Source organism: Pteropus vampyrus, unplaced genomic scaffold (genome assembly GCF_000151845.1).
Source record: "Pteropus vampyrus isolate Shadow unplaced genomic scaffold, Pvam_2.0 Scaffold83, whole genome shotgun sequence".
Classification (NCBI taxonomy): Eukaryota; Metazoa; Chordata; class Mammalia; order Chiroptera; family Pteropodidae; genus Pteropus; species Pteropus vampyrus.
Window position 1 is genome coordinate 6,490,923 of NW_011888864.1, and position 21,760 is coordinate 6,512,682.

The 21,760-nt window shown below is 48.5% G+C and overlaps 1 protein-coding gene across 1 annotated transcript; it reads left to right on the forward strand.

The window, feature by feature from the left end:
* Positions 1 to 4,510: 4,510 nt before the first annotated feature.
* On the forward strand, positions 4,511 to 9,377 carry LOC105294148 (G-protein coupled receptor 183-like). Its single transcript, XM_011363210.2, has 3 exons — positions 4,511 to 4,624; positions 7,374 to 7,449; positions 7,654 to 9,377. Exons 2-3 carry the CDS (start codon positions 7,445 to 7,447, stop codon positions 8,741 to 8,743), a joined length of 1,095 nt encoding a protein of 364 aa, XP_011361512.1. The 5' UTR covers positions 4,511 to 4,624; positions 7,374 to 7,444; the 3' UTR covers positions 8,744 to 9,377.
* Positions 9,378 to 21,760: the final 12,383 nt, after the last annotated feature.

The window sequence follows — 21,760 nt, forward strand, 5'->3', positions numbered from 1 at the left end:
GGGCTTGGAATAGCAGCATCTCACCAATGCTGCTGAGTTCAGTAATCATTTACTAAGCACCTCTTCCATGCCAGGCCCTGAGTAAGGTCCTAGAAAGACAAAGATATGTGGCAGCTCATCACTTCCTGCACTGGCTCACAATCAGACAAACGGTAGTCCTTTACAGCGTACATGAATATAGAGAGGAATGGGATGTCATGGGAGGTCTGAAGAGGAGCATCTGCATGAGGTGGGGGCTGGGGACGGGCGAGGCAGACTGCCTGCAGGAGGCAACACCAGAGCTGTCTTGAGTAAGGAGCAGTTAAGCTGACTTGACAGGATAGGTGGAGGTGGGGGAGTGCCTTCCAGGCAGAGACAGTAGGAAATGCCAAGTCATGGGGTTAGGATCACGTCCTAAAAGAAAAGTAGGGCCACTGCGTATTTTAGCTAACTCATTCTTACCATGGTATGGAGCATGTAGAGTGGACTGGAGTGTCAAGGCCGAGAGCCAAGACTGGGAAACGAGAAGCCGTGGTTGCGTGGTTGTCTTCCTGGAGAGGGATGGCAAAGCCTAGACTATGGCCAACTGCTTCGAGCATGTTGTGGGAGAGACTTGGGTGTATGGTGCATTGAAGGAGAGGGTGGGAGGTGTGTGCAGGTGGCTGTAGGGTGTGTTCGTGGAGATGGGCCAGTCCAGGAGGAAGAATGGGTCCGAGGAGTTGCCCTGACCCAGTGTGCCCAGGCGGTGGCCTTTGGGTAGCTGGACACATGAGTCTTGGTTTCGTTGGAGACAGACACAGTTAGTGGTGTGGTTTCCTGGTGTTTCTCCCCAGTACACAGCAGGATTTCACTTCCTTATCTTCTTGAAGTTAGGTGTGGCCATGTGACTTATGTGGGTCAATGAAATATGAATGAAAGTGACACAAAGATCCAGTGTACAAGTCCCCACTCTCTTTCCCTCTGCTTCAGTGGCAGGAAATGTTTGACAAATTGTCCTTATGATTCATCCCTAGGAAAACCTCCCTTACTACTCAGAACCAGGAAGAGCCTCCTTCTGGGTGTTCCCTTCGTTCCCTGAACTTGCTGTCTCCGTCGCGTCTGTCTCTGTAGATGTCTTGCCTGTCTGCTTATCTGTCCGCTTTATCAGAAGAAGGGTTCTGTCACTGTTGTATCCCCAGCTAGTTCTGGAAGTTCAATATCATGCAGACATTCAGTATGGATGAGCGAACAGATACGTTATTCAAGTGTCTAGAAGTCCTATCGATGAATTGACAGATAAAAAAAAAAAGAAACAAATACATCTGTACCCACTCCCAGTCCTTTCCCTCCTCATTATTAAAAAGGGGATGGGAAAGCATTGGCTTCACAGATCCCCCCACCCAGAGGACAGCTGTACCCTGAACTAAACCACACCGTGCCACACTGCTTATGCTTGGGGCTGAAGACGCTTGCGGAACACAGACGTGCAAACCACAAAGATGAGATAGGGGTGCCATGGCTGTTTCTCTTGGGCAGGCACAGATTAGGTTAGAAATTAGTGCCTTTCTGAAGCTGCTTTCTGGGTAACACCCAGGGTGGTCATCAAGCTCAGACATCAGCAGCCGTAGCTGCAGGGGCGCCACCCACCCCAGGAAGAGCAGCACACAGTCATTTTGTCCTTTAAATCTGGGAGACATTATTCCTTCGCCACCTCCCTACCTATGGCCCCAGGTGCATCCTTGTAATTGAACCCATCAAAAGAACCTGAATTTTTGACGCAATTGACTGTACGGCCTTAGACAAATCACTTTAACTTTTCTGAACCTCATTTTTCTCTTCTATGAAATGGGGATACTAATGCCTTTTTGTGGATGAAGCGAGGTATAAATAAATAAAGCTAAGCGTGACTAGTGCAGAGTAGGTTTTCACTTACAGGTGCCATTATTGTTACTGTTACTATTATTGGTTTCCTGGGCCTGTATGAGCAGGAGAGCCACTGTGCTCTATCCAGGATCAGGTACAAGATAACAAATGGATTAAGAGGAAGGCAGTTTGTCAAGCCACCTTGAGAAGGAGTCAGGGTAGTTAACAGGTCAGGAAGTCACAGCTCAGGTCCAAATCTCAGCCTTTGGAAACCAATATTTGTTGAGTCGTGATGTGTTTGGTGTTGAGTGGAAATGAGGTAGAGGGATTTAAAGGCACTGCATTGTGGGGAGAGCCCTGAAAAAGAACAGGAGACCAGGGCTCCGATCCTGTCTCAATGGATGGATGAGCCAGGAGGCTTTGGGAAATGCTTTGCCTCAGCTCCCTCACTTGGATGACAAAAATGTTAGACTAGCTCAAGGGTTCTCCATCTTTTCTTGTCCCACGGAACCCCTCAGGTGAAGCTTAAGGACCCCTTGTCAGAGTAAAATGGTTTTAAATGAGTAAAGTAAAATACATAAGATTATAAAAAATTTTTCATATTAAAATACAGTTTTCAAAATATTAAAAAAACAGATTTTTGATATAATGTTACATATCATTCTTTATTAACTAATAACAACTGTAATTTCAAGGTAGTGGTGCACATACATTGTATTTCAAGGTACCTGAATCACCTGTAATGGACTATGAAAAAATACGCGATTTCTATCAGTGACAAAGTCACACTTCAGACTACTGTGGCCGGCTGCCCACGTCCATAACTGCAATGCCACATTTCAGTTAGAGCCTAATGAAAATAAAGACATAATTGTTTTCTCATCTGGGTTCAAAGTTCCCAAGGACTATGTGATGTCTCCCATTCCTCCCACTTTTGCAGCTCTTTTAGATAAAAGAGGCTGCTGCAGTTTCTACCCCTGAGGAACTCATTATCTGGTTGAAATAAAACACTCCTGCATGAGAAACCATTGGAGAAGGACAATGTGAAGTCCAGTGTGCCCTATAGACAATCAACACAGGATGAGGAACAGAGAGAAGTGGCCAGCGGGGGCTACTGCTTACACTTAGATAAGGTTACGCACACACAGAAGAGATGATAACTTAGCAAGAGATTCGCCAGATTCCAGGCCAAGCATGGGCGGAGGGCCCGCCACGCACTTTCCAGTCACAGGTACGCATGAAGGGGACCAGAATATGCCACCTGGACATGCCCTTTGGCCTAAAGGCGAGTTTTAGCTGAAGGCAATAAGGAAATAGTAGAAATAGAAGAAGAAAGTCCTCTATTGTCCCTCGATTTGGCTAAAAGCAGGATGTAAGTTTTCAGTGTATCTCACTCCCCATACTAGAGAAAGAACAGCTTGTCATCACCTGAGAGGCGCTTAGCCCAGAGCCAACAGAAAAGAATCTGCATGACAAACTTTACTAAGCGGCCCTTATCCTATGTTAATTTCTCCCTCTATTTACCTTCCTTTGTCTTGTCACATCTCCACAATTTACTGCATTTGTTAAAATGCTATATAAACTCTTAGGCCTTAACCACTTCTTTGGGATCTTACTCTTTTTCTGGGAAGACTCCTGTGCCTCCTAAAACTATTAGCATCAAATGAAATGTGTGTGCCTTTTCTCTTGCTCGTCTATCTTCTGTCAGTTTAATTGGCAGGGCCCAGCCACTACACCCAGGAGGGCAGAGGAAAGTGTTTTTCCTTCCTGCGCAAACTTGTACTTACGGTGCTGTGCCTGGCTTCAAGTTGGCACTTAGTAAACATGTACTGAATGCAATGTATGGAGTATTTTATAACGTCTTGCCCTTCCTAAGCCATAGAGGTCTCACCTTTTAATAAGATAATCCCAAATGCCTTGAGGGCACAGAGGAAGGTTCCCCTAGGGTCTGTGAGGCGTGTATAAGTCGAGCACCTCTGGAAGCTGCATTAGCTATTCCTTTTGGAGGTGCTCAGAGGGACCTTAATGGCAAGCTTTTGGTAAGGCAGGGCTTCTTTACGAAACTTCTCTCCAACAGATCATGAGCTTCGAGGGACATCTTTTAGGGCCCAATTTATACCTGGGAAAAATTGGGTCCCGTGGCCTGCGTCAGTAGCAGGCCAGATAGGAGGGTGTGTTGCTCCACATTCTAACCTGGGGGAAACTGAGGCACGTAGGATGCCATGCTGGAGACACAGGGGTCTGGGAATGAGTGATCGGGGTGGGAGAGCCGTCTGCTGACATGTCTCCTCTCCACTCTCCTACACAGAGGGGGAGCTTGTCAGGGTCCCCAGAGGGCACTTCTTGCTTTCCTAGCTCACTACCGCCAGTCATGGATGGGGCGGGGGGAGAATGGTGGATGCTTTTGAATTTCCTGACTCTGGTGGCTCCATAGTCACATCTATGGTTTAAATCCCAGCCTGTCAGAGGCATAGAAATGGAACAGAGAGGAAACTGGCTTCCCAAAGTGACTTTCTTCCCTCCCTCCTCCGAAGCTGTGGGGTATAGGCCAGGTAGGGAGGTCTTGTGGCTGAGGGCACACGTCCTGTGGCAGGAAGATTACTTTGGCTGATACTCTGTTGTTGTTTTTTTTTCAGCAGGGGTAGCTGAAGAGAGGAAGAGCGTGGAGTCTAGTGGTAAACTGATTTAATTCCTGCCGAGAGGAGAGTGCACAGGCACTTTGATGTCCTGTGCCACCTAGGAAGGCAGCTGACTACCGGACAAGGCTCTGCTGGCTCCCTGTGCATTGCCCTTGGTGAGCGAGGTAGGTCAACTACAGGTGACTCTTCTCAGGGCGTGAGCAAGGTCCTGGGGCTCTGAAGGAAAGGCTCAGATTGCAGCTGCTCTTCACACCCTCTCTTTCTGCTTCTGTTGTCAGTGGGGTAGAACGTTTCTATCAGACCCTAGCTCACCAGCCTGGGATCCCTGTCTGGACGGAAGGATGGGTCAGGATAGAAAGATCGAAGGCCGGCGTCAGCCCCGGCTCATTGAGGGAGACCTGCTGATGGGCCTCACTGGGTCAGACCCTAGGGGTGATCTTCAGAACCTTCTGGAAGTAGTGCAGATGTGAGGGCCTGAGAGTGTGCCCCTCTCTCAAGGGCTCCTAACTCGGGTCTGATCTGCCTAGACTCACAGTCATGACAGCACCTGCCCACTCTCCTCTGTGGGTGTCCCAGGGAGGGGAAGCATGGGGCTTGCAGCGGGACCGTAGGTCCAGAGCACCTGTTTTGTGCCAAATACCGGAAAAGGAGGACTAGCACAGGCCACAGGGCCCAGGGTGTTGAAGCTGCAGAGGTTCGCTGAGGAGTGTATCACTGTGAGAAGCCTCCTGAGAGCTGTCATCAAGAGCTGCACAAGCACCAAGGTTGGAGGGGCTCATTAATTCTGCAGAGGCTGAAAGGTTTCAGAGAGGAGGTGAAACTTTTCAGGGCCTGAGGGGTACTGTGGTGTGCCACCGGCGAAGGGAGGGGTACAGGCACCCTCAGCTGAGGAAGCAGGTGGGCTTCAGGGTCAGCCCCAAGGCCCAAGGTCCTGAGAGCCTGGTAGAGTGAGGCTGCCAGCCTATGTGTCCTGGGGAAGAGGCCAGAAAATTCAGGGAAAGGGGACAGTTGCCAAAGGTTGGGGGTCTCTTTAGGAGCTGGTCCCATCCCAGTGCCCTGTGAGTCCTGAACAGGAAAAGGGACCCACAACTTTCAAACAGGCATCAAGTAGCTGCTCTGTGACTGGAAAAGTTGATTCTGGAAGGTGAGTTGACCTGTGGCTGAGATTCTCCTGAGCTAAACTTGCCGCTTACGACAGCTCTCCTTGCCCTGCTCCCATGCTGACTCCTGCACAGAATCCCTCTCCCCATCGCCCCCAACTCATTTGATGCCACTAAGTTCAGTGTGGCCTGAGGACCAAATTGCTCAGGGAAGGAAGGAACAAGGAAGAAGAGTCTGCTCTTCAGTTGGGGCCAGCAGGTCTCCTAGAACGCACTGGCACTTGGTCTCTTCCCTGGAAGAGCTTACTCCACAGGGCAGCAATTTCGATGGCAGTGGGGTGGGGGTGGGGGGGGGTGTTCCCAGGGCCACAGCATCAGCCTGCCCACTCTGGGGTGCCAGGTCACACCTCCACAAGGGTGTGCGTGAAAGCATGTGTGAGTACAAGTATGCGAAAGTGTGTATGTCTGTGTGTGTGTGAGAGAGAGAAATAGGGGGCGATACAGGGGAGCCCCGGGGACACCTGGAAGGCACAGGGTGAGTGGAGGAGCAGCCCCTCCCCAGGCCCCTGTCTTTCCCAGAGCGGCAGCGGGCCATCCGCAGGCAGTTTCTCCAAAGTCTCTGAGCAGATTGAAATCTCTGGGCTCAGAGTATCGGTGTCAAGCCTTCCTGAGGCACTGAGGTCAGAGTCTGAGCTGTGATCTTAGCAGTTAGGGTAGCGGTTACCCTTGAGTCGAGGTAGAGGGTGAGGGGACAAAGGAGAGCTTCTGGGGGGCTGGTGAGGTGAATTTGCTAATCTGGGTGCTAATCGCATGTGTATGTTGTGAAAATCGTCAAGCTGTACTTTTATAATTTGTGTACTTTTCGCGTGTATTTGTTGTAGGTTTTAAATGGCTGCAAATTCTTCGACATTCCTCTTATCAAGAGGAGGGGGCTATATGTCCCTTTCTCTTGACTTTGGGTGGGCTTGTGACTCACTTGTAACCGATAGAGGGTGGTTGGAGTGATGATGTAACTCTTCCAAGGCTAGGTTAGAAGAGGTGATTCAGTGTTCTAAAATACAGTGTATTAATTGAAAATTTGAAGTTCAGTAAGGCCAACAGATCAGGAGACGATTGCCATTGAAAAAGACAGTTACACATGGACCCCAAGAAGAAGGGGCACACCACATCACAGGGGGCCACACAGGAAGCACGAGGGCACAGAATGAGAGGGTTGGAAATAAGAGCAAAGCCTCTATTGTGGTTTCTGAGGAAAAGAACAGGCAAGGCAGGGTAAACAGGCTTAGGATTGGTTAGTGTGAATAATTTCAGCGGGCTCTGGAAACAGGGCTGCCCCTGGAAGTGTGGACCTTGGGTTTGGGGTGATTAGGGAAGAAAGATAATGTGAAAGCCAAATAACGAGGTGGTTGGGGTGTGGCTCTGGATTGGTTGGATTGCATTTGAAAAGCACACTCAAGGAATGGGCTAACCCAGGGAGAGGCAATCCCTCCAGGGTCAGCAAAGCAGCAAGATGTCAGTGTATCAGAATACAGAAAATACGAGACATTTTAATACATGGAGCTGTTGTCCCAGTTAATAAGACACTTTCTTTCGGAGCCTCAAGCTTCTGTGTGAGAAACCTAATTACCTTTAGGCTGCCATGCTGTGAGGAAGCCCGTGTCTCATGAGGAGCCTGTGTGCCCATGCTTTAGGTGATCGTCTTAGCCAAAACTCTGGCTGAAAGCCAGCATTAGCTGCCACACATTAGAGTGAAGTCATCTCCAATAGCTTCAGCTCTGCCACTGAGTCACCCTTAGCTGTTGACTCTTTCCAGCTGAGGCTGCTAATACTGAGGAGCGGAGAGAAGCCATTCCCACTGTGTCCTGCCCAAAAGCTGTGAGCATAATGAGGTATGTTTTAAGCTGCTAAATTTTGGGGGTAATTTGTTACACAGCAGTAGCAACTGGAACAGTATGTTACACTTCAACAAAAAGTTTTTAAAAAGAGATGTGTTTTTCATGTGCATGTCGCCTCAGCAAATTATTAATTATTGCTAACTAGAGGCATAACTCCACTGATTCAATATTGTTTTGTTTGTTTGTTTGTTTATTAAGTCTCCCCAAGGACCTCCATGACATGACTTCCAGCACAGCTGACCCAAGCAGCATCTCTCACAATGCCAGCTTCTGCCTTCCTCACCACCCACCCCGGGCGGCCAGCGTGATGCTCTCTCTGTTCTACACAGTCCTCTTCATCTTCAGCGCCCTGGGAAACATCCTCGCCCTTTGCCTTGCCTGTCAAAAGGGCAAGAAGATCAACTCAACATGTGTCTACTTGGTCCACCTAGCAGTGTCTGATCTACTGTTCACACTGGCCCTGCCTGGGAAGATCACCTATTACATGCTGGACTTCAGCTGGCCTTTTGGCGAAGGGCTCTGCAGGCTGACAGCATTTATATTCTACGTGAACACCTATGGGGGCATCTACCTTATGACGTGCGTGAGTGTGGACCGTTACCTGGCTGTGGTCTGCACCCAACAGGGCCCCCGGCTCCGCAGTGCCAGCCGAGCAAGGCTCGTCTGTGTGGCTGTCTGGGCCCTGGCGGCTCTGCAGACGGTGCCCTTGCTCTCGATGTCCATGAGCAAGCCTGTGGCAGGCAAGATCACCTGCATGGAGTACGTCAGTGTCAAGGAGGTCTTCTGGCTGCCCCCCATTGTCCTAGTGGCCTGCGTTATAAGCTTCTGTGGGCCCGTGGGGATCATGCTATTTTGTTACATGAAGATCACCTTGAAGCTGTGCGGCACAGCCCAGGGCAACCCCCTGACGAGTGAGAAAGGGCACCACCGGAGGGCCTGCGCGCTCACTCTGACGGTGCTGGTTGCTGTGGTTGTGTGCTTCAGCCCCTACCATCTCAACATCATCCAGTTCATGGTGAGACAAATGCTCTACCTGCCATCCTGCCCTGAGCAGAGGGCTTTTGAAGTGTCCCTTCAGCTTACCGTGTCCCTTATGAACATGAACTGTGGCATTGACCCCATCATTTACTTCTTTGCATCTACACATTACAGGAAATGGCTCCTCAGCATTTTAAAACTCAGAGCACCAGCATCCTCCTCTTCCTCCTCCCTGGGAAGAGCTTCCTCAGAAACAGACAATATCGACCAGATTGGAGGCTCCCTACCCTTAGAGGAGAATAAAGTCTAATGGGTCATTGGCTTTGAAACTGTATCCAGGGAGGGGTCTCGGGTTGGGGGCCTGAAATTAATACAATTTTGGGGGAGGGAGGGATCTTTAAGAAAAAGAATATAAAATCATAAATACAAAGCTAGATATAGAGTGTGGGATGGTAAGCGAGGGGCCCTAAAGCTTGAACTTCATTAGATTCATGATGAATCCACCTCTGATGCATCGTAATAAATAACAACGAAGCTCCTGCATCTCTGCAGGGGTATGTGCTGTTTCTTCTGGGAGAAGAGTATTTTCACAGTAAATTTAGACACCACCAAAAGAATCGTTGGCTGAGTACTAGATCAGTAATTTAGATTTATGTTTCAAAATTGGGGAGGCAAAATTGGTAAAGAGCAAAATACTTCACCTTTTAAACCAAAATTGGTAAAAGCTTAGAGTTGACATTTATGAAAATGACAAGGTTTCCCTGAAAAATCAGAAAACGTGGTCACCAAGTTATTGACTGAGAGTCCTCTGGGTTGGGGAGTAGGAGAGATGATGAAGGGACTTTGTGTTAACTTTTGTTTGAGGAGTTGGAATCATGCGCAGTGAGAAAGCATTCCCACATCACCTGTGTAATTGGGGACCATATGGGGGAAAGGAAGAAAGAACGGGCTCCGGTTTTTCATTAGTTTTGTGTTATGTCAGAAAGTGCTTATCCACTTAAGTGTTGTTTACATTAGCTCAAAACAAACCTTTTGTGGCACCTTCTTGAGTTCAAAGCAATGTATAGAGCATTTCAACTTGGGCGATTTTGCCTTTTGTAAAATAAAACACACACCTCCCTGCCAGAGTGTGGGGAGCACCAGTGCCAGCGTGATGATGTCTGTCTTGGCTGCATGAGCCCCAGTCCTCCCTGCTCGTAGCCACAGTGACCTTTCCCCACCCTGGGCAGCCCCTCATTCTTCTCTCTCTCTCCCTGCCCCTCAAGCCTCTGATGGGGCCATCCGTGAAGTTCTCCCTTCCCTGCCCCGCCATGATGCCCTTCTGTGCCCAACGATCTGCTTCGTGCATCTTGCAATTTCTGACTACATTTTTGGCACTTGACTCTCTTCCTAGTAGAGCTTTACACTATGCTCCCTTGAGAGGGGACTGTCCCAGGTGGTACCTAGACTATAAGTTCCTGAGAAATGCCTGCACTGAGCCCCCTTCTCTCTGCCCCTTGCATAACAGCTCTCATTACACCTGTAATGAGGGTCAGTGCTCAGTCCGTTCTTGCTGGCTTGAGTGGATGTGGATAATTCCTCTCATGCAGTTTGATATATTGCATGCCACAAAAAGCCCTCAGGGGCTCATGTCAAAGTCCTGGGCATGCTTTTCCTCCATTCTGCCCCTGTCCCTAGCTCCAGGGTTACCTACAGACACATGGCCATGGGCCTCTGTGGCCACACAGGTCCCAGCACTGAACACCAGTCCTGGGGATGTGATGGCCAGCACCCACAGTGGAGATGCTTCCAGCCTGCGAGGCTGGGGGTTCAAGGGCTTAGAGAATTTGGAATTCAAGGTGTGGAACCTCGGCTGAAAGATCTATCTCTGCACTCTATGTCATCGGCCTCTCTGAGTGAATCTCATAGGTGCCCAGCAGTTTGTGTCCACACCTGGCCTGGGTTAAAAACTCACTCTCCCATCCAGTTTGCATTAAGCCAGCACTTGTTAAAGGACATGGAAGAGGAAGAAGGGGCCTGTCAGCCTGCCCTGTGACGACGTGTGACAACAAAAGCTACTTCCAGAACCAGGAGGCTCCTCAGCAAGCTGGGCTGCTGATACCTATCTGACTCTGGATGCTACAAATCCTTGCTCATCCTCTCAAATGTTTCTCATAACCTGTCTACACTGCACTCCAGGCTTCTTAGCCCAAACCCGTGTAGGGCCCGGTTTGCTACTAGCAGGTGGATGCCAGAAGGAGGAAGTCATATCCAAAGGGCATTTGGGAACAAAAGAGGATCAGGAAAGAGGACCCAGATCATGAGATCCGGCAGGAAGTGGTAACAATGGTTGGGGAGAGGGAGCAGAGCCGTGATGCACATTTGATTTGCAGCTCTGGCCGCCCATGAATGGGAATGGCTTTCTTTTCCAGTTTTCTTCCCCGACAAGGCCATGATGGATGTGATTTACAAGGATGAGGGAAATCTAAGTTCTGAGAGGTGAACCAGCCAGGGATGCCCCATGGCCAGGATCTGAGCGTGGAATCCTGAGCTGGGGAGTCAGGAGGAAGTCCTGCTGAGGATTCACACCCCCACCTGAGCCTCATTTTCCTTGTCTGTCAAAATAGGGACTATATCTACCACATGGGGTGATTGTGGGAGTTTGTGAGTCAACACATGTATAAAACATTTAAAACTGAAGAAATCATTTAAAATGAAAACTGATTGTGCTACTGGAGTTTTCTAAGTGGGCTGGCACAGCTCATATCAGCAGGGATGTACATTTCTTGATTACTGAGGCTAGAAGGTTCCAATGCCCAGGCCACACCCTGTCTCCTAGAGCAGAGGTTCTCAAAATGTGGTTCCCAGACCAGCAGCATCAACACCACCTGGGGACCTGTAAGAGATGCATATTCCTGGGTGACACTCCAGACCTGTCGAACCAGCCACTCTGGGGTGGGGCCCAGCACTGTCTGAACAAGCCCTCCCGGTAACTCTGTTGCATGCTCAAGTTTCAGAGCCACTGGCCATCCTCAGATGCACTTGACTCTCTTGCCTGCGGTATTTTTTGTGAGGGTTGTTGTAACAAAGTACTATAAACTGTGTGGCTTAAAACAATGACTTATTTTCTCACAGTTCTGGAGACTAAAAGTCCGAAATCAAGGTGTGAGTAGAGCTGCTGAGAGCTGCTCCAGACCTCTCCCCAGCTGCTGGTGGTTTGTTGGCAATTTTTGATATTCCTAAGCTTATCGAAGCATCACCTGGTTCTCTGCCTTCATCTTCACGTGGAGTTCTCCCTGTGCGTCTCTGTCTTCACATGGTATTTTCCTCTTTTTATAAGGACACCAGTCATCTTGGAGTAGGCCCACCCTAAGGACCTTATCCTAACTTCATTACACCTGCAAAGACCCTGTTTCCAATTCGGGTCATATTCACAGGTCCTGGGGGTTAGGATTTCATCTTATCTTTTTAGGAGACAAAATCCAACGCATAACATCCACCTATTTCTAAACACCCCTCTTCCCAGACACTCTTCTCTGAGTCTCAGCCCATCCCCGACCCCTCCCCAGCTCCAAGCCCCCACACCACCTCAGAGCCCCACTGTGAGGGGGAGGCTTGGAAGAAGGAGAAAGAGGAGTCTGCTTTAAACACTAGCTGGTTAAAAGAAAGTTTAACTGTCATGGATTGTTTTTCAGATCCTATCAAGATTACTCTATATCGAGATGGAAGTGCCAGAGTGACCCACTTGAAGGGTCTCCTTTCCCTCCATGTGGGAGTTTAGTCCAGAGGAGGGTCTAAGGGCCCAGGATAGCCCTGTGGGTCTGGAATGAGGTCCCCAAGTCTGATTACCTGGGGGTGGACAAAGGGTGCACCACAAGTGGAGGTGTCCGGGGGATTCCACCAGCAGGTGAAGGGTCTAGTGATAACTTCTAAGAATTTTAATCACTTGACATTTTAAGTGGGAAGAACAGAGAGTTTCATAAATCAAGTTCATAGATACTCAAATGTTCCTACGGGCTCTTGGCTTTCTCCAGAAAGGATGTTTCCACTGAGAATCGTTACTTCCTTGGCACCACCGCACACCACAAGTTAACCACTGTCCAGCTTTCACTACAGTTTTCTTTCTCATTTTGCCAAGTAAACTGCGTATGGGACAGACAGGCATAGAGACTGAGAAGTTTCTCTGGTATGTGTGGGCAGTCAGGCTCAGGGATAGGCTGTGCCACCCTCAGGGACCCCGACACTATGGTAAGCTGGTCAGATCTCACCTCAGGCAACATGAATCCCTAATGGCTTTGATGCTCTGGTTCCCCTGGATGCCAAATGTCCACTGCATTTCCAGCGCCCAAAATGCTTGATTCCAATGAGCCCTGATGTATGCTCTATTGCCTCTAGGAGCTCTTCGGTGAGACAGATAGTGGGAGGTGGCTTGTCCCAGGAAAGCAAGGAGCCCTCCACATGTGTATGATTGTGTGTTTGCTGATGCCTGATGTGTTGCGCATGAGGTGTGAAGTGCTAGAAACTGACTGAGGCAGCACATTCCCGAAATTCAGTCTCAGTAAACACTCATTAGCCCAATCTGAAAGTATAAAGGGCCACGCGCCCTGAAGATGGGGAGGTTCAGAGAGATGGAAGAGGCCTGAAGAGAAAGAGCAGGCTGCAGACACCTTGCTTCTCCCATAATTTAAAATTTTGCCTCTGGGCCAATACTCATCTCCAACACTCATTTCTTTATTAATTCAAACATTTATCATGTATGATCCTAGGCTCTGGGGACACAGTGCAAATAATGGACACATGGCCCCTAAACCTCATGGATCATGTAGACCAGCAGGTGACACATATGATTACAATCAATGACAACACAATGTGTTAAGTGTTAAGGGAAGATTGACAGACTATGGGAGAAGAGCTTAGGGGAAGTGTCTGGAAGACTCCTAGGTTTGGGGTTGGATGACTGGGTTGATGGTGGTGTCATCTGCAGGATAGAGAATATGGGATAAGATAGAGTTTGGAGGTGAGAGTGGCTTGGGTGCCCCTGGGACAGACAGACATGTGGAGGTGTCCAGTATAGAGCAGGACATATAAGGTAAGCAGGGCTGGACCGGAAGTCTTCTCATTGCACAGGAAGGCCACTGACATATCTGAGTCACACAGCTGATCAGGGCCTGGAGAGCGAGGGGCTGTGCCTGGAGAACCTGTATCATCCCACACACCTGGCTGCCTCCCCAGTGTGTTCGTATAACTAACTGGACTGGAAAGTGACGGCTGCCTTAGTTACCCACCACCTTTCTGCCCCAGCAAGCGTCATCACTGTGGACTGGAGTGTGGAGGGTCTTTTTGTCCTCAGTAGTTCCTTATTTCTATCCCCAGAGGATTTGTTATGGGATGAATTGTGTCCCCCCAAAATTCATATGTTGACATCCTAACCCCCAGTACTTCCAAATGGGACTGTATTTGGAGATGGAGTTTTTAAGATGAGGTCATTAGGGTGGGCTATAATCTGATAGGACACAGGAACACACAGATGCAAGAGCATTGAAGACACAGAGAGAAGGCGGCCATCTACAAGCCAAGGACAGGCCTCAGGAGAAACCGGCCCTGCTGACACATGATCTCAGACTTCCGGCCTCCAGCACTGTGAGGAAATAAATTTCTGTTGCTAAGTCACCCCATCTATGGTACCTTGTTATGGCAGTTCCAGCAAACTAACACAGCATTCTTAATCTTTCCGCACAATTTAAGCAAAATGAATGGATTTTGCTCTCTTCTTTTAAACTTCACACTTCCTACCACCTGTTGAAAGAATACTAGAAGCCAAAATATAGCGAATGTTATTATTCCCACTTATTTTCTTAGGCACCTCCAAGAGCTAAAAATGTGTTCTATCTGAAGCGAGTGTAGTGTTTCCACTGGAGAGTGAGCCTGAAGTCAAATCTATTAGAAGGTCAGGTGACACCTGGCTGTAAGGCCAGCCAGGGGCTGGGGCTGTGGCTGTAAGGGGGGCCCCAGTGCCCCAGAGTGTCCCATGCTTGCATTAGCACGTACACAGTACAGCTTTGCCATGCTTTTTCTCTCTAGGTCAAGCTGATGACTCAGATTTAGCGAGCAGCTTTCATGTAGAGCCCCGCCCATCTTATGGCCTAAAGTTGATTTTTCCCCTGCTTGCTCGACTGCCCTACTCTGTCAAGTACTTCTGCAGAAGTCCATTAATCTTATCTCTTGCTTTATCCATGTGCTCATCTTTTATACTCACGGAGAGTTCTGGTATGTGCAGGGATGTGACTGAGAAGACCAGTGGTAACCGCAGTCCTTTCCACAGGCAGAGCTTGTGAAACCAGCCAGTTCGAGAATGGTGAAGGAGGTGAGAGGTCACGTACCTAGAAGAACCTTCCTCAGAAAGTGTGGGCTCGAGAGCTCTGCGTCTTACCTCCAACTTTGCAAAGTAAGCCCACTGCTGATGAGTGGGGCCGACGGGGACTCCTGGATGGAGACCTCGCAAGATGTGGGTTCCAGGCCTGCTGGGCCCCAGGTAGCCTTGGTGAGTCACGGGTGGCTCCAGAACTTGGCCTTATGTGTGAAAGAAGGACATTAGTCAGGATGATCGCTGACGGCCCTTTCAGCTTTGAGACTGTGACTTCTGCGGATGAGACCAGTTAAGACCAGTAAGTGTAGCCTGGTTTTCCATGAATTCATAGACTTTGCCATGTATCTATCTTAGTATCTTTAGCGGTTTTCTTTTTTTGTTCGGTGTGGGCGGCCTGGCTTCGATTGCCAGTTTGGCCTCTGGCTGGCATCCATTCTCTCATCTAGGAACACAGTGGCAGGTATGGAGTCCAGTAGCCATACAACAGTGGAGACAGAAATGAGAAGAGGAGGGAAGGTAAGGAGGGCAGAGCCAGAGAGAGCAAGAAGAAGGATACGGGCTCGGGGGCTAATAAGTCAACCTTCCTGTCCATGTGTCGATGCCTGTCCTTGGCACTTACTGTGTGAGGCAAGGGAGCCAGGAGCGGGGAGGTGAGGCTCGTGTTCTGGGAGGTGAGTGAGAAACCCTGGCCCTGACCTTGACCCTGGAGCTAGTGACACCCTGTTACTCATGCGCTCAAGCTCGGTGAGGTTTGGGGGCATCTAGGAAGCAGAATAAGGAGTCAGAGACAGAGGCCCTTCAATGTTCTTAACACAGCCCTTTGGGTCCCCTCTTTGGTGAGTCTCCCAATCTGAGTGATTTTCTCCACTATTCTTGACGGTTGTAGGTACAATAGACATTCCCTTTGCACACTCCACTCTGCCAGCTCAGGAGCTGTGAGTGTCTGAGGGTCGCCCACGGCACACAGCCTGCTCATGGTCGGTGACCTCTCCCCAGCCCGTGTTCCTCTGTCCCCACAAGTGGCGTGCTGCGCTTACCAAGAGATGGCTGTGTAGTTCCCAAAGCTTCTCCTGTCTGGTGTTTTCAAAATTAAATAACTAAACTTAATTATTATGTAAACTGATAAGGTATAAAGGTGAAAAGAAAGAGTTGTTTTTTATAGGAAATAAATCGAATGTTTTGGAAAGTTCAGTAAAGGTGAAGCGCTAACAGACGCAAACCTGCTTGTCAAAATAGGTGTGAGTGTAACAATTATAAGGCATTAGAGAAAAATGTAAAAATTCAGGATGACATATACTCTGATTACTCCACTGAGTTCTCAAGCTAACTTTAACAAATAAATCTAAACTGGAACCCATAAATGAGGCAATATGGGTGTAGATTATGAAAGACAAATTTTTAATCGGTACAACTGTAATTTTTTAAAAAAGGCCTTGGCCACATTGACACCAGAAGATTGGTGAATTAATTACATTGATATGTTTTAACTTAAAATACTTAACATATGGGGGGGATATAGATATTCTGCACTTTATCCAACTTTTTAATTAACTACCAGTCCTCAGCATAGGACAAAAGACCTTCTGGCAGGTGCCATTTGTATTTAAAATAGTGGCCATTCCCTAAGAGGGCAGAGAAGTATTTTGTTATTATTGCATACTCACTCACTCCTCTCTCACTCACTCGTTGGACACCTGGGCAGACACCTGAGGGAAGCTGGGGCAGAGCTGGTGGCACAGCCCTTGCCCATAAGAGGTTTATGGTTATTTCTGCCCTGGGTGGACAGAGACACCCATCAGAGAAACACTGGCATTAGGAGACTCGCTGGTTACCCGTCAGGTTCCCCATGAGCATCGCTTAGCTTGGTTCTGGGAGGGTCCTCCAGAGGCCCAGGGCTTGTTCTGAAATGCACATCCTGCCCTGTCAGGTGCTGGCCCAGGAGAAATCCCTTCCCTTGGGCCTCAGCCCTCAGCCCAGCAGATCTGCACCCTGTCTTTCCCTAAAGAGGTCCCTGAGCCCTGTGTGGCTAGGTTGGGAGCATACATCATGGCAGAAGTGGATTAATTCCCACCCAAACCACAAGCCCAGACCAGACAGGACAGTCTAGAGGCGGCCTGGGTCTGGTGCTCTTCGAGGATGTCTACCAGCTTTGGTCAGGGGGCATAAGGCATAGGACAATGTGGGAATCTTCTGGAAAGTGCTGACATCCATGGGTAAGTTCTGAGGCAGTGCCGTGCTCTCCCTCAGTTCCCAGCAGGGCCTCAGCCAGAAATGTCATCACTGCAAAACGAGGGGATTGGTGTGGGAAGTTCCCCAAGGCGCGTGTCTACCCCTGGTTCCAACGCTCCTGGGCTGCAGTCACATTCAGCCAGCCTGCGGCTCTAGGGTGCTCCCGACATAGCAGGACCTCTGCTCTGAACCTCCAGAAGAAGTCTGCAAGCCCGTAAGAGGGGATGTGAGATATCTTTGGAGGACTTCAACTTTTATTGAATATTTCATAATACAAAACGGTACATACAACATCTATGTAAGATATTAATCCCCTATCGTATCTACTTCTTCTGACCCAAAACGATTGTATCCTCAAATTTGTTTTTATCATTTTGGAGTGGTTTTGAGCTCTGAATTTAGAAATTTCATGGATTGTTGAAATGGTCCCTCATGCAAACGATCAGAAATAAGATAGGCCGGGAGACGATATTTGGGTTTGTCTGCCATTCTGTTCACTTTGGGCTGTCTCTTCCCAGTCAGGAGAGGGCTAGCCTTGGTGTGCCTGCTCTGCTCAGGGAACTGGCTCTTCCAATGATTTGCTTGACTTTTTTGCTTAAACAGAATAAATTCGCTTTCCCCCATTTAAACAGGTCCTTAAGACAACAGCAAGTATTGACACCACATTCATCTTTGTGCAGATTTAAACACAACATGGCCCCTGCCAGCTGAGGAGACAACACTCCACCACACCTGCTCACTCTGAGGTGCAGACCTGGCTTATTTTGAAAAGACCTCTGTGATTCTGGCAGCTTTATGAATATGAAAGACTAGGGTAGTCACAGGTTACAGAAATAAGGGGCTTACAAACTCTGCATAGATGGTACAAGCTGAACAATTTTCAGATACAATGTGGTACTTCTATCAAGCATCATTACTGTAATCTTACAATTAAAACTCCATATACAGAATTGTCAAGGCAGCAAAAGAGCAAAACTGACCATAATTCCCTGTAAATAAATGAAGTGAAAACCTCATTTGTGACAGAAGTCAGCCACTTGGGATCCTGGGCTGGGTTTCTCCTATCTGGGGTCACAGTGCATCTCTGAAGCTGAGGGCAGAAGAGGTCAAGTGATGCCCTCCACCCAAAGGAGAGAAGTTGTCACAGAGACTATCTGATGTCCTAATGCTAAATTCAGAAGATGAGGTTTACAAAGAAAGTCTCTAGGGGCCGGCACCACAGGAACCCCCAACCTCCAGTTAAAGAGCCAGAGACGCAAAGTCAAATCCTGTCTACCCTTTAGATTCCAGCTGGCCACCTTGGTAAGAGGGACTTGTCCTTAATGACAATTTAATCTTGGGGACAGATATTGACTTGCCATCAATTCTCTTGGAAAGTCACGGGAACACAATCCTAAACTTGAATGCTCGCAGTTTGGGAGTTGGGAGCAGCACTGGGGAGAGCAAGGTGGACACGGCTTTGGGCACGTTTAGTGGTTTGGAAAGACAACTCTGGCCCCATGGGGGGAATCCTGGCCTTGTGCAATTAGAGTGTGTTTCCCCACAGCAGCCCCCAGAAGCTCTTTGTGCAGACAGCGGGGTGCTGAACAAATGTTTTTAAAAAGGTATGAACCTTCTATGAATCTATGGTCTAAATTTTCGATACCATACTCAGGGAAAAGGGTGTCAGCTTTGCTTGTAAAAGTCAGTGGAGGAACTAAAAGGTCTGGGCAAAGTGGCAGAAGTTAGATTGAACAGAGAAGTCATAACGTGCCTGCGCCGAGAGGTGGGGATTCTGGAGGTTTTCTCTAGTTTCAGTGACCGTGGGTTCCGGGTCATGCTGCAATACGCTTGTAGCTTCTTTTGCTTTGTCATGGTAGAGTCAGAGGACCTGGGAAATCTGGCTCTGGCCGCTCAGAGATAGTGCCCCACCCTGGCCTTGGAGGAATCCCAGCACCACTAAGGCAGTTTTGTATTTGGGTGAGGACCAGGGTGTGTGTTGGGGTAACTGGAAGCTGAGTAGACCCCTCTGCCCGGCTCCTTCCTCAGGACCCGGGTCACTCTCTCTTTCCTCCTATTCCAAGTCTCCTCAAACTTGAAGGGCGGCTCAGAAGAAAGAAAAAGGTCATAGAACCTACCAGCTCTCCTGGGAATTTGTGGGCCAGCCTGAAGACACTGCAGGGCCCGCACACTGGAGCTAGTGTCTGGGACTGCCTGAATTCCCGTCTAAATCTCTCAGGGCTATGAAATTCCCACAGCCTAGGAGTTCAGCAGACCAAAATATTGCAGACAGTAAACAAAAGTGGTCAAAGCCCTTATTTCTGGCCAATACAGATCTTTCGTGTTTTCTCTCGTGTTTTCTTTCCTCTTTATCCATCTCACTTGCGCCCTACGGTGTCCACCCTCCTCGAGCCCCTAGCCCCACGGTGGGCCTCTCACCTTCACTTACTTTTTTATTAAGAAGCTAGAAACAACCACTTGAGCTCCTTCGACTTTGCCTTATAGTTTTCGACTCACCTGCAGTTTTCATAATTGTCCCTCTCCTTCCTCTAGGTCCAGAAGACTGACCTGTTCCTGGTTTCCAAGGTCGCTCTCTCCTTGCAGTTCCTGATCACGCCCCTTCCTAGGGCTAGATCTCAGGGGCTCTCATTACTGACTTGTTTCCCTTGACCTACAAGTCGACCCAGGAACAGCCCCTCTGTCTTCTTCCTTCCCCACCAGATTTCCTGGACGAGTGCATGCAAACCACCCCTCTGTCTCCCTTGGCCTCACGTTCCAAGTCTCGTCCTCTGGAACCTGCCATCACTGGGCTTACACCACCTTGCCCGTGACATTGCCCTGCAGCACCTGCCACCCTTCCTTGATATTCTTAGCTCCCCAGAGGGGGCTACCCTCTTATGATTTCCCTCCTACTTCTGTTCCTCTTTCTGCACTAGAAATGCAAGAATTCCTTAAGATTCTATCATTAAAATTAACCTCCTTCTCTCCATATTCATAGTCATCCAATGTACTTCGTTATCAGTATGGCAGGGCTCCCAATCTAGTTCTCTAATTCCCGCCTCTTTTCAGATTGATTCCTAATATCTAGTGACCACTTCCCCCAGCCTCTTTAGGTCCAAACCATGTCTACCACTCCCCTCTCCCTGCCACACTTAAATGACTCTGTTTGAAATCCTAGCTCCACCAGAGGCACCCTCAACATTTAGCTCTTGTGGGGTTCTCCATTACGAACTACTATATCAAGCCGGTTAGTAAATTCACATGATTCTGGCAAATTTTCTTACACGTAAGACTGCTGTTTCAGAACTCAAATTTTAGTCTGAGCCAGAAAGCCAATTTTGACATTCCCGGTCCATTCCTTTATAAACACACAATATTGGTTAGGGGACTGTGAAGAAAATAACCTTGTGATTCTCACAAGTTAAGTATCACTTAAGCTACCTGATTTCCACTTAAGAACAACTGTTGAAGGAACATAAACTCAGAGACTCAGAAAACACTCTAAATGACTCTAGAATGCATTTACAATTCTGTGCTCGATTTCCTAAAATTTTCACCATTCTAATCCCAAACTCAGTCTAGGTTTATGAATCAGGACTTCTGAGGCAGGCTTTCCTTTATTTGGGAAGGGGGGGTGTCACTAGACCTTTTTTTCATGCTTCATCCCATTTCACAATCTGGAATCTGCTTGCTTGATAATTAGGCCCGATCTGCTACCATCTGCGCAAAATCAAAAGCCGAAGTGACCTTTTCTAGACCTTAGGAAACCAAACTAAATGGCTCGTTGATGCACCCCCGCCCCGCCCACCCCTGCCCCTGGCATGGGTCACTATGCATGAGGCACCACAAGTTTTCCCTTAGGGAGTCTGAACAGCCTGAAAAATGTTCAAGTGTCTTGATAAGAGGTGTGGGTGTTCTCAGGAATTCAAATTCCTGCAGCAGGCAGCTGCAGTGTGCATCAAAATCTGCAGGAACCAAGAGTGGGCCAGCGACGGGAACTCCGGTAAGACAGAGAAACATGCCCGAGTAAGAAGTCTGTGGCGTGTGTGTGTGTGTGTAGGGGGGGAGGGGATGACAGGAATGTTTCAGAGGGTGGTGACTGATGAAGGGGGACAATGGCCAGGTGGCTGCATGAAAAGGATGGAAAATAATGGCCACCGCTGGGTAGGTGAGACCTCGGAAGCTGCAGGGAACTAGAAAGGAGGCTGAAAGAAGTCAGGAAAAACCCGAGGCTGTCACCCAGCTCTGCCACTCTTAGGGGTATGTCTTATGGTCATACCACCTATAGCGACCTCAATTTCTATTCTCTAAAGACTGAAGTAGAGGGTCGCTAACGCTCTTTTTAGCAGGACAAGGATCTCTGGAATGGAATCATGTTTGTGAGGGCATCCTGACCAGACAAAAAACAAATAAGAACTTCGGGTGGTTAATCCTTTTCAATACAGGCTTCATACCGTGATCTGCACATTGCTTCCCTGGGAGGGAAGCAATGGTCTCAGGGGAGTGAGAATTTCGCCTCTGGTTTGGTTTTACTCTGCTAGGTGCTGTTCGAAGGTGAGGAGGGACATAGGAGACGGTGTATTTTTAGACACAGTTGTTCTTTCCCCAGATCTTTTGCCTTGGAAGGACAGAGGTTGGATTTAGGTTTGTCTCAAAGGTCGTACATGAATCTACTGTCAGCACACTCAGGCCGTCCTGTATGTGCCCTTGGTCAGTCGAGGATGTCTCCACTACCGTCGACTGTCCTTACAGCCTGTGCTTGGGACATGCTGG